Here is a 12877-nt window from a genome sequence, read left to right as displayed (position 1 = left end):
CCAAGACCCGTGGATGGATGCCGCATCGGTCCACAGCACACATTGCGTCACGCCCGCTGGCAGCATGTTTGTGAAGGGCCAGCGCGGCGACTGGAACTTGTATAGCGCCACAGTGCTGCATTTTGTTCCTTCCGCGGCATGCCCTGCTAAGCCTGTTCGCGTCTGACTCTCTTACACATCCACCTGTTCCGGCCACATCAGCCCAGTCTCAGACGGCCCGATCGTGTCCATGGTCGACGCGCCGCCGGTGGTGGCTACTAAACTGCGCTCATGGTTGCAGTTGTGTGTGTCGCACGTCTTGCTGCGAAGCGGTGATGCAGCCGTTCGGTTCGCGGGATTACCCAGCGGCATTACTAGGTAACTTAGACAGGGCACATCTGCACACGCTAGCAGATCGATTCAGTCATGTCGTTTTCGGCTGCCTTGTCGCCCCTCGAAACACTGCCTGCAGCCCAGCCAATCCTCATCAGCGTCACTTTGCATGCCTCTCATTCGTTGCGTCGGTCGTCCAAAACCATGTCTACGCATTGCCCATGTTCGCTTCGTAATAGCTGGCACATCAGCTCGCAACACCAGCTGCCGTAACTCTACCTAGGTGCCTGCCAAGGCCTGTACTTTGCTTTTTCACCTTGCATATGCCGACAAGTAAGCCGTAAAGGCATCGACACATGGTGACATGGCCACTAGATGGTGTCTGAGAGTATCTATGCGTCCCGAAACACTCCCCAACCGTCACTCTGTCAATACACGGCCGATATGACCACGGGAATGCTCGGTCCTGCGCGGAAGGCGATAGATCTGCCATTGCAAGGGTCATCCCATCACTGTGCGCCCATCCAACTGCTGGCAGCCCGCCCACCGCACTGGTGACTAAGGAGCCAGTATCGGAAACGACGAGCAGAGGCTGTGGACAGTTGTGAACAGCGCGCAAAACAGACGTCACTATTTTTGGTATTCGCACTGAAGCCCGCATATGGAGGGCTATTGCCGACTTTGAGTCGTTGCAGACAGGGCGCGCAGATCCAAGGTAACGTTGATTTGCTGCTGTCTGCCGGTACGTCTCCACGCCCCAACACGTTAGTACCATGGCCTACACATATCGAGGACAAGCTACTCTTAATGAGCACAAAGGGTGCCGAGGGGTTTCGGATATCCAAAAAAGTAGCAAGCACTACCAACGAAGAATGCGGGTGATTACCGCGATGCGAACTATTGTTCCAGAATGCTTCCATGGTGCCGAGTACAATAGGAAAAATAATACCAAGCAATTACCAAAAAAGCACTTTCCGAGTGTGTCGCAATCGTCAGACGTCAATAAACCAAAGGGTTGGCGCGCTCCTATCTGCCTCGGGCCACCACTCTCCGCCCGTCAACGGCACATACCCCTTTCCTTCAACCATGCAGTCTCTTATCCTCTCGGACCGAAGTCAAAATTCGTCATTTCCCCAGGTATATTTTTCCCTTGAGCATTCCAGCTGCTTTTACTTTGTTCGTCAGTTGAAGGTTGCCGTTGGAGCACAATGAGGTCTGCTGACAAGGTCCCGCTCGCCCAGATGGGACTAGACGACCGAAACACGGCAAAGTTCACACTTGGACGTTAGGCAATCCTGGCAATTTTGTTTGGAGGAAAGCGCAAAAGCGTCTCTTTTCACCGTCGCCAGATCTCGTTTCTGAAATTTTCTCAACCTTCTCTGACGAGGTGGGTGGCCGCTTGTCACCGTCTCTGCTCTGTGGGGCCTTCGATGACATGTGCGTCCCGAGATGATGCCGTTCTGGGATGCGCTGACCTGCATTGAAGCACGCGCCTGCGCTAACAGCCCTAGTGCTGATCCCCCTCCACGCGACAACCTCATTTCACTCACACAATCTAGGGCAATTCGGTCAAGCTCAATAATAACAAATATTCAATTCACCAACTACCGACTTCAGTGAAACAATACTTCAAACAACCCAACCCAATACAGCAAGGGCATCCATGCCGACATGATGTGAGGTGGCACCACAAATCACAACGGCTTGGGCCCTTGCATCCCCACACCGCAACGTTTCTTTCCAAGCCATCGGATCGTCGATACATGTGCATCATGTCGACATCAAATGGTAACGTTTTTGGCTAGATTTACAAAGCGAAGATAGCCAAGAGACCGGCAAGACCGGCACCAATGCCAGCAGAAGCCTTGCCAGCGGCGCCAGACGCGCCAGTGCCCTGGGGAGCGGAAGAGCCAGAGGCGTTGGTACCAGTGGGGCGGCCAGCATTTCCTATTCAACAGTCAGTGAAAATTCAAAATTGCGTTTGTAATGCATTCGGCATGTTGGGTGTGAGTAAATGGAGAACGTACCACCGTGAGTACCAGTAGGGTTGGAGGTGCCGGTGGGTGCGGCAGCAGAGTCGCCGCCAGCGCTGGAAGCAGGCGCGGCACCGGCACCAGCGGGAGCGTTGTTGAAGGCCGTCTGGGTGCTGGGGAAAAGGCTGTTGATGCAGGCGTCGACACACTTGGCGTACTTCTGCGAAGCGGGGGTGGAGCCGTCGCCTTGGTCGCATTTGGCGGCGCACTCGTTGGTCTCGATAGCCTGGGACGCGTTCGGGCGCGCGTTGCCCAAGCATGCGGCTTGACAGGTGACATCGCCAGGGTTGCAGGCGAGGGCGCAGCTGACAGCGGGAGTGAGGCCAGAGGGAGAGGCAGCCGAGGGAGCGCTGGTGGTAGGAGCATTCTGGGGGGTAGCGACGGCGCCAATGGCGAAGAAGAGGACGGTGGAGAACTTCATGGTGATGGTGGTGTTGGTGGTACGGTAACGGCGTTACAGGTTAGGTGCAACGTTTATTAGTATGATTATTGGAGTAGGTAGGATTAAAGAGCGTAGAAGGATTCAACAAAAAACGAGTGTGTAGACGTAGGCGTATGCAGACAAAATCCGGGGCAGACACCTAGCTTTTATTGCACCGACCACGTTAAGCTAGTCGTTGCATAGGGGTAAGGCGACTCGCTTTGCTGCGCTTATATTGGCTTTTTGCTATGCCCAGCCTGGTAACGCTTGCCGGCCCGCCGGCGTCATCTGAAATGCGCGTCGGCTGAACCTTACATGTGGAAGGCGCTTTGCAGGGTCCTCCTTCCCAGTGCGGGCCAACCCACTCTCATTGAACGCGCTAGAACGCTAGAAAACGACGCGTCGTGACCTTCACCTGACCAACGCCTCCACCGAGCACTGTTGTTGTCTTTCCTCACTCGGGCCATGGATGACAGCGACGAGTACGGCGACGAGTTTGATGACACCGAGTTCCTGGATGCCGCAACCCAGGCTGAGAAGGAAAACACGCCTGCATTTCTGCCCTCACCGAGGCCGGCCAAGCGGCGGAAGATCAGCACAAATGAGCGGACAGCGTCCATTCCGCCCAACGCCCATCATGGCCGTCGGCGAGGGCCCTTCGTATCGTCTGATGAAGACGGAGACGATGCTTATGGGTCTGACCGTACATTATCCGATATAGGCAAGGAGAGTCGGTCGTCTCGTGAACACACCGGACCTCCAAGTCGAAAGAAGAAAGCGCAATCAAATCAACCCGGGAACACCACCTTTGAAGACGACGATGCATCTCCCGTACAAGAGTCGCGCGCGAATAAACGCCAAGAGTGCATTCATGTTCCTACTATGAATATGGACATGACAGATGTATTCTACACGCAGCCACCACAAGTGCATTCGCCACCTTGGAAGCCGAGAGGAGCAATATGGGCGAAACCAACTACCATGATTGGCGTACACAAACCTTCCGAGCCCTCTGAGCCCGCCAAGTGGACTGGGTTAGACGCAACGAAGACAATGGCATTGCCGGGTAGGCAGTCGATCTCTTCCCGACCGACACCGCAAGCACCATCGTCTCCAGATCTTTTGAGCTCGCCTATCGAACTTGAGGAGACCCCACGACTGGAGACTGCCGCAGGAAAGAGAGATACCGCGACTGAATATGATTTTTCCACTGAGCTGGCAGACTTGCCGTCTGACGCCTTCTCTTCCTCGTCTTCGTCGCCACAGAAGCAGGGCGAGGTGGAAGTCGCCGGTGCCCGCAGGCATCTTGTAACACCTCAGACAGGCCTCCGTCAAACCACATTGTTTGGGCGCGCTGGGGTTGATGGCCAAATCGCGCCCTCACAGGCAAACAAGCGGTACAACTTCGTCGTCGATCAGAAAGCAGAACCGCCGACGCACCACAAACTTAACCCAGAAGCTATCAAGACATGGGTATATCCGACAAATCTGGGCACCATCCGAGACTATCAGTTCAACATCGTCCAGAGAGGTCTTTTTCACAATTTGCTAGTCGCCCTCCCCACCGGTCTCGGCAAAACCTTCATTGCAGCGACCATCATTCTCAACTGGTTTCGATGGACGCTTGATGCGCAGATAGTCTTTGTCGCCCCGACGAAACCATTAGTAGCCCAACAAATCGAGGCTTGTTATAAAATCGCGGGTATACCACGCTCGTGTACCACAATGCTCACCGGGGGGGTTCAAACTGGCCTGAGAGCAGAGGAGTGGAAAGATAAGAGAGTCTTCTTCATGACTCCCCAAACTCTGCTCAATGATCTCAAATCCGGATATGCAGATCCGAAGAGGATTGTGTTGCTTGTTGTCGACGAAGCACATCGGGCAACCGGTGCCTATGCATATGTCGAAGTTGTGAGCTTTCTCCGACGCTTCAACACGAGTTTTCGGGTAGTGGCTTTAACAGCAACGCCTGGCGCTGATGTGGAGTCAGTCCAGAAGGTTATCGATGGTCTCGAGATCTCTCGAGTGGAGATCCGAACAGAAAACTCCATGGACATTTGCAGCTATGTGCACCAGCGAAAGATTGAAAAGCAAGTTTTCCAGAACACCGACGAGATGGAGATGTGTATGGATCTCTATAGCGAAGCTCTGCAACCGCTGGTAAACACTGTCGCTGGTTTGAACGCATATTGGAGCAAGAATCCTCGCGATCTGACACCTTTCGGTTGTCAGCAAGCTAAGAAGAAATGGTTCATGGAAATTGGCCGTAACGCAAACCGAGGCCTTCAGAGCACAGTACACACCATCTTTGCCATTCTTGCATCCATCTCGCACGGCATGGATCTGCTGAAGTTTCACGGCATGGGTCCCTTTTACGTCAAGATGAAAGAGTTTCAAGACGAGGCCACCAAGACAAAATCCAAGTACAAGAAGCAGATTCTCGATAGTGACGCATGGAAGAAGCTCATGGTGCGCCTCCAAGGATGGATCACTGACGACAACTTTGTCGGTCATCCCAAATTAGAATATCTGCAGCAAGTCATCCTCGACCACTTCATGAACGCAGGTGACGGCCGGAACGTTGACGGTGCGCCTCCTTCACAGACAAGGATCATGGTATTCGCCCACTTTCGTGACAGTGCTGAGGAAATTGCGCGCATTTTGAAGAGACACGAACCAATGATTCGCCCTCGTATCTTCGTGGGACAAGCACACGGAAAGAACTCGGAAGGCATGACCCAGAAAGACCAGCTAGAGGCTGTCGAAAAGTTCAAAAATGGTGAATTCAACACACTTATTGCTACCTCGATTGGTGAAGAGGGTCTGGACATTGGCGAGGTTGACCTCATCATCTGCTACGACTCAAAAGCATCACCTATCCGTATGTTGCAGCGGATGGGCCGTACAGGGCGAAAACGCGAGGGAAGGATCGTTATGCTCCAGATGCAAGGCAAGGAGGAGAATGATGCTAACAAAGCTAACGATAGTTACCTCAAGATGCAGGAGCTTATAGCAAATGGCACGCACTTCAACTTTCACGAGTATGTTTCTCGGAGAATCCTACCGTCAGACGTAAAACCCGTCGTTGACCGACGAGTTGTAGACATACCAGTCGAAAACTCACAGCAGCAAGACTGGCTTCCTGTGCCAAAGAAGGGCCGGCGGACCAAGAAACCTCCCAAGAAATTCCATATGCCCGATGACGTCATCACCGGTTTTGTCACTGCAGGGCGAATGGGCGAAGAGATTGTAGCAAAGGGTCGTGGGAAGAAAGCAGCAGTTTCCGTCTATCCTAGCGAGGAGCTCTTTGCAGTACCGTCATTGGAGTCGGTCTTACTGGATGATGCAGCTACTCGTGATCTAGAGAGCCGGTACCAGACTGTCTTCGACGATGATGAGGCACCCACGGTCGGCATGCTTGACCTGGGGAAGTATCCCGAGCGGCAGCGGGTTTTGCCTCATACGAATCATCGAATCGGTCCGGGTCGTGTCACGCGGGCTTTTGCTGGTACGATGCAGCGCATGCACGACATGGACAACGACCGCCTCGATGCTTTGAAGCGTGATTTGCGCTACTCCGACTGCGAATTAAATGTAGACGACGGTTTTGTCGTCTCGAATACAGAAGTAGCTCCGGTGATCGAGGAGGACATATGGGAGGACGATCATCCCGCCTCACAGAGCCTTCCAATAGGCAGAGCAAAGCCGGTACCCAAGGCTAAAGCAAAGGAGCCGGCCAAACCGAAAAAGGCAGCAGCACCAAAGGCCAAGCAAAAGCTAGGTCCAGAGCCTCAAGAAAATGTTAGTCCTATGGCCCCAAAGACCCCGGCGCCTCGTGCTCGGCCGCGAAAGGACAAGGCTGCTGTGGAGACGCCTATTCATCAGGTTAGAGCGACTAGTGAGACTCCGAGAACGAAGACGCCGGACTGGCGTGTATCTGGCCATGCTCAGGAGGGCGATGAATCCTCACCGCCACCAACAGATCCCCGTTTTCGCCTTGCATCTCAAGCTGACACGATCGGCTCCGATGACACAGCAGGTGCAGACGAGCCACAAGATACACAAGCATATCTGCTTGATTCGGAGCTGGCGAGCTTCATTGTCGAAGAAGGGGTAGAGGAGATAGTCCCAACTTCTAGTCTCCCCAGCATTGACTTCAATGGCGTTGGAGCAGGCACGCAAGCAGTCGTCAAGGCTGCTAGACCAAAGAGAACGCCAAGGCGTGAGAAGATATTTACGAGCGATGTGACTGACAACGATGCGGTTGTCAGTAGCGATAGCGATGATGAGTCACCGCTCAAGAAGCCTGGAAATGGTGTGAGTAAAAGGCAAGCAGTAGTTGTAGACTCGGAATCTGAAGCGGAGGATGTGTCCATGGTGCCTAGAAAGAGAGCTAGGCGGGTCGTCGATGACGATTCAGATGATGAATGATATACTAAGCCGAGCACTCCAGGGCCTATTTTTTCACGAACTGATGTAATAATGTACGCTTGTATATGTATAAATTGACTGCTTCGGAATAGCAGGTATATTGCGCGACGTACTCAATGTGTACTCACTCAAACTGTTTCCAATACTCTGGCTCAAAGCCGTCCATCTGCTGTGTGAACATGTCGCCACCCTTGACCCATCCTTTGATACCACCAGCTAAGGTGAGCGACTTTATGTCATCATCGCCCTTCTCAGCAATGTAATCTGCAAACCAGCCTGAGCACCTTGGCCCTCTCCCGTTGCATGCGCCTGTTTTGTGTCAGCCCACGCTCCCGCGACAAACACGCCATCCTGCGTGCTTGGACTAAGCACGACGAGAAGTAGCAAGCTTCACACACGACTACTGCACCACGACGGTATCATGTTACGACACGGGATACTCACCACAATAAAAAGCAACCCTCTTGACACCCGCTCGCTTACAAAGCTGGTACAAGACGCCCCTATTCATGTAGAAGGATTGGGCAGGCAGATTGATGCTGCCTCTGACGGCGCCACCTTCGTAATCGTTGCGTCGCACGTCCACGATGAGTAAATCTGGTGATGAGAGATCTGACAGAGCCTCCTCGGGTGAGATGAATGGCGCCGTGGTACGTGGGGCAGGGAAGGCATCGCTCCAATTGCCCGTGGGTTTGGCGGGGTCTGCCATTTGCTCGATAATATGAAAACGACTTTGAAAATGTTTTGGCGTGTTTTGGAGTTTGAAGGTTAATGTTTTTGTGCCTTGGAGCCAGTCGACGTTTGAGGCTCAGTAGCCGATCCCCACTAGTTAATGTGCTGGTAGGCTTGGAAACTGAGAGGGTCCACTCCTCCGCCACACCTCATCAATGTTGGTAATGGCCACCTTGCTACAAGCTCGGAACCCGGTGGTCCTATCAACGCGTGATTACAATTTCTTCTCAGAAAATCAATCAACTGTAATATATGTCTTCATTCCGCGCCCATTTTCACTTCAATCCGACTCAATCACATATCCTTGTTTTAAGTAGCAGCCTCGACGCCACAACCAGGGTCTCGCCTTGTGACATTGCAGTTTCAATATCTACACGCTGGCCTCTTTGCACTTCCCACGTAAGCGTCGGCCTGTAATCGACCGAGAGGCTTCTTATAGTGAGGCCGAAAGTACTTGTCAGTCCTAGAGCCCTCATGCGCCTTGATGATGCTGGTCGCGAACGTTTGCTGACGCGAGGAAGAGAGTAGTACAGTAGCAACACCACGATGCGCTCCGCAGAACAGGTCTTCTACCTAGCGATATTTTCGCTGCTAGGTGGATCTTATGCTGCAAGCCATGCTACCAAATCAAACACTCCTGTGCCAAACGTTTGCGATGTAAGCAACAAATCGTCATGTTCGCTGTCGCCAGCACACGACCAGAGTACTAAGACTACCTTTCAGATATCGCCTGGAGCGATAGTATCCGACGCCTGCGCAAGCTATAATACCCTCGAGCAGCTCAATGAAGCCATACACCCGTACCTCGAATCCATCACACACGACACCGACTTCTTCTCGCACTACCGGTTGAGCCTGTATAGTAAGAAGTGCCCCTTCTGGGACGATGAAGATGGCATGTGCGGGAACGTAGCATGCGCGGTGAACACATTAGATAATGAAGAAGATATACCAGCGGTCTGGCGCGCAAAGGAACTCGGTAAACTCGAGGGACCGACCGCACAACATCCGGGACGAAAGCAGCAAAGAGAGGAGAGGAAACGGCCTTTACAGGGAGGTCTAGGCGATGATGTGGACGAAAGCTGTGTGGTGGAATATGACGATGAATGCGACGAGCGCGACTACTGTGTGCCAGACGACGAATCAGCGACTGCGAAGGGAGACTACGTATCGCTCGTAGACAACCCAGAACGCTTCACCGGATATACTGGTGTAGGAGCTCAACAGGTCTGGGAAGCTATATACCGCGAAAACTGCTTCAGCAAACCTCCCAAGAATGCGCCTTCGAATGGCCAGTCCACGTCACCCGGATCGCTTTTTGGCGGTTTCGGAAATCAGCAACAGATGCAAGCTGCGAGCCAGCTCAAAAACGTCATGCAAGAGCAAGGCAAGAAGCAAAAGGTCCAGTCAGCTATTGCTCACGGTACTCCTGTTAACAGTCTGGACCCAGTCGAATTTGACGACACGTGTCTAGAGAAGCGTGTCTTCCACAGAGTCATCTCTGGCATGCATGCATCCATCTCTACGCATCTGTGCTGGGACTACTTGAATCAGACAACAGGTCAATGGGGGCCCAACCTAGCCTGCTACGAGGAACGCCTCCACAAGTATCCTGAGCGTATCTCCAATGTCTACTTCAACTATGCCCTCGTCATGCGCGCAGTTGGCAAGACAAAGCGGCACATCTCCGACTATTCTTTCTGTTCTGAAGACCCCGAGCAAGACCTTCGCACCAAGAACTCTGTCCTCCGCCTCGCGTCCGCCCTTCCTTCCGGCCCCGAGATTTTCGACGAGACAGTCATGTTCCAAGAGCCAGACACCGTGGCCTTGAAAGAGGACTTCCGCAACCGTTTCAGGAACGTGAGTAGGATCATGGACTGCGTAGGCTGTGACAAGTGTCGCCTCTGGGGAAAACTACAGACAAATGGCTACGGAACTGCGCTCAAGGTGCTCTTCGAGTTTGACGAGAACGATTCCTCTAAAGACCCGCCGCTGCGCCGCACTGAGCTGGTAGCACTCATTAACACTATGGACCGCCTGTCGCATTCTCTCATCGCGATCAAAGAGTTCCGTCGCATGATCGATGAGCGCGATGGCGTAGCTGACGCCGATGCAACCACGATCCCTGAAACCGACCAAGGAGTGCTCAAGACCAAGTTAGCTCTAAAAGAGTCGGAAGAGGCTCAGCCAATCAATGTGCTGACTGGCAACGATGAAGTCCCAAAATTCACGCGTGACTGGGACACTAGGCAAATGACTGTATGGGATGAAATCAAGGCAGAGTATATGCTAGTACAACGCACATTCATGTATGTGCTATACCAGTGGACACAGCTCCCTGGCCGATTGTGAGTTACCCATCTCATTCTGTACGAGTATGCTTTCTATACGATAAACAGTCAGCTAATACGAGGCAGTACGAGGATCTTCATCCTTGAAATGGGCAGGGTTTACGATTGGTGGATGGGCTTCGTTCCTGGTCCGAGGAGTTGGGAGATCCGCATCCCGAGACCGGATGAGCTCTGAGCTTCTTCGTCCGGCTTCCATCCCCGACTTACTCGTCGTATTCATCATTTTCAGAAGATTGCATAGCTATGGCGTTTTGGGGGGTGGCGAAAGGGATTCTGTTGGCGTTGATGAGGCATGATCTTAGACAGGAGTCAAGCTCCCAACACAAGAAAGAGAGTATGGAATAGCCATATGAATTAACGTAAATACCGTTTTTTCTGTTTGCAGGAACCATATAGTTTATCTAGTACCAACTATGGCTCCTCGGGCTTACTTACAACCACAACATGTGCGCGTCACCACGAAATCTCTCTCCCCCAATCTCACACCCACGAACCAAAGAAATTGCCGCGGCCACCTCACCATCATCACAAAGCCGTCATAGATGCGGCTTTTTTTCCTGTTCCTACCCCTTCTCCTCTTCTGTCCCACAACAATGGTTGGACGCGCAACCTTCCCCTCTGCAGTCGCGCCGGCTAAGCGTGAGGAGAAGCACCACGCCTATTTTCCACAGTTACTCGAACAGGAAACAAACCTACCATCGGAACAAAAAAAACTTTGGAGTGCAAAGATTTTGCCCCCAGCAAAGGAAAAAGGCGAGAATTTACCAAGCTCCAGGGGGGGCCTTGTTTCTCGGCAGAGGTAGTCTTTTTTTGGTGCGAGGTGACGTTCTGCTTTTACCAAGCCCTACGCCTGTTTTCTATACCCAAGACTGTGATGTTACTACTTTCGGGGTGTGGGGGTGGTGGGTTAGATGTTGCATGTCGGTGTCGCGCCTTGGGCGTGGGATGCTACGTGGAATGCTTGGGCTGGCCCCTTGGCTGTGCTGTGTTATGTTTGCGGTCTAAGCTTCTACGGTCAAGACGATGTACCTGCCTGTGGGCAGATGGGTTGTTTTGGATATTGGCGTTCCGCATGCGGTAGCGAGATGGGGAGAGGAGAGGAGAGGAGAGGAGAGGGGTTGCGGTGGTCGGACCGGTTCCGAGGGGGTAAAGAGCCAAGAGTGCCAGGTGAGGAGAAGACGGACGCCTATTTTCTACAGCTGAGGGGGTGAGTTACTTGGAGTGGTAGGTTTGGTGGCGGGTGGCTGCTCGGATGGTGGCCGATGAGGGAATTTTGGTCGGAAGCGCGTTGTTTGGCGTCATTGGTGGTGGTTGTGCGGAATGTTTCGATGTCGTTCTTTTTTTCTCGGATCGTGACTAGTTAGCTTCTGCAGATCTCGGATGATTGTTGTTGTCGTTGGTGACTATGGTGTTGATGCCGAGAACAAACAACTCGGTGTTTTGGATGAATGCCTGTCTTTTGGCGGTATACTCCAAGCCTGGACGTGATAGGTGAAACGTCAACATGTTTGCTCATTGTGAGTAGTTGATTGATTTTGCGCACAGCGTAATAAGAAATTCTCCTAGGTTATCTCTTCAATTCCCATGCGATACATTGCTAGCCTCGCCCTTGCTTTTTGCAGCCACCCACGCCGGTAAACTACGGGTAGCTCCCGCACGTCAAGCCGCAAGATAAAGCGAAGGAACACGCCTATTTTCGATGGTTGCCTTTCCGAGCGACAATAAAATAAAGCGCATATAGCTCCCATTTGCTTTTCGATTCAACACGCAGGCTGACCGCTTGTAGACGTGTCCAGCAGTACTGCGCTAAACTGCTTGCGTCTCTGTGCATGACAAAGACGGTGAAGTAAGTATGTTCCAAGGACGCTGATGCATGGTGCTTATTCTGGGCAAAAAAATGAAATACATGAAAACCACCCCGGCAACAAAGGGAACAAAGAGCAGAGAGAAAAATGAGGCTCTCCAGCGCCTACTTTCAACACCTGCCCAACTCGGCATATTTGTCAAAGGGATTATGACACCCGAGCGAGAAAAAACTTTGATGAAACGTGCTAGCAGTGACAAGCTATACGCCTATTTCCTACACCTACCCCTTTGAGGACAAATGCCCAAGGGATGTCTCGCTTCCCTGATCCGGTGCCAATGAACCCCTAGCTTGCTACCATTTGTAAATATCAAAATTCAAAGAATACCCAATTCCCCTATGACGCGGTGGCAAATGACAGAAAAATGTCTCCCGTTATTCCCGGCATACCTTCCCCATTCCAGTTCACAATTCGTAGCGTACCCGGCGGGCCCCTTTCCGACGTTCACAAATCAGACCCTCCGAAGCGGAGATAGCAACAAACTTGCACAGAAACAATTGCCGAACAAGCTTTTACCAAGCCCGGCACCTATCTTCCATGGCCTTCTACAAGCGGCAGTTTGTGCTGCCAAACAGCGAGGCCAAGATGGACGCCTATAATCCATACTTACTGTTTGCGGGAAAAAACTTTTCTTGTCAAGCTTTTTGGGCCGCAGAACCCGAGTTTGGGGTGCGATATACTGCGGCCCGTGTACGGCGCGCTTTGTAAGGGGCATGGGGGCGGGTTAGTAAT

General features: G+C 52.4%; 4 protein-coding genes across 4 annotated transcripts; 2 read left to right on the top strand and 2 right to left on the bottom strand.

Annotated features, from left to right (window-relative positions):
- Nucleotides 1-2119: 2119 nt before the first annotated feature.
- PtrM4_140230 (membrane protein) lies at nt 2120-3137 on the bottom strand (the record flags this gene model as incomplete). The annotated part of the gene is made up of 3 exons (XM_001937957.2): nt 2120-2259; nt 2340-2760; nt 3132-3137. 3 exons carry the CDS (start codon nt 3135-3137, stop codon nt 2120-2122), a joined length of 567 nt encoding a protein of 188 aa, XP_001937992.2.
- Nucleotides 3138-3231: 94 nt separating this feature from the next.
- On the top strand, nt 3232-7197 carry PtrM4_140220 (MPH1, ERCC4 helicase; the record flags this gene model as incomplete). The annotated part of the gene is made up of 1 exon (XM_066109463.1): nt 3232-7197. The coding sequence occupies one exon, from the start codon at nt 3232-3234 to the stop codon at nt 7195-7197; it is 3966 nt and encodes a 1321-aa protein (XP_065960385.1).
- A 124-nt stretch (nt 7198-7321) lies between these two features.
- Nucleotides 7322-7906, bottom strand: PtrM4_140210 (Rhodanese domain containing protein; the record flags this gene model as incomplete). The annotated part of the gene is made up of 2 exons (XM_066109462.1): nt 7322-7506; nt 7681-7906. The coding sequence occupies 2 exons, from the start codon at nt 7904-7906 to the stop codon at nt 7322-7324; spliced, it is 411 nt and encodes a 136-aa protein (XP_065960384.1).
- A 569-nt stretch (nt 7907-8475) lies between these two features.
- On the top strand, nt 8476-10455 carry PtrM4_140200 (ERO1, Oxidoreductin; the record flags this gene model as incomplete). Its single annotated transcript, XM_066109461.1, has 3 exons — nt 8476-8586; nt 8653-10277; nt 10347-10455. 3 exons carry the CDS (start codon nt 8476-8478, stop codon nt 10453-10455), a joined length of 1845 nt encoding a protein of 614 aa, XP_065960383.1.
- Between the last annotated feature and the right edge of the window lie 2422 nt (nt 10456-12877).

The sequence above is a fragment of the Pyrenophora tritici-repentis genome, chromosome 8 (assembly GCF_003171515.1).
Source record: "Pyrenophora tritici-repentis strain M4 chromosome 8, whole genome shotgun sequence".
Lineage (NCBI taxonomy): Eukaryota > Fungi > Ascomycota > Dothideomycetes > Pleosporales > Pleosporaceae > Pyrenophora > Pyrenophora tritici-repentis.
This window is presented reverse-complemented; position numbering and strand designations above follow the sequence as displayed.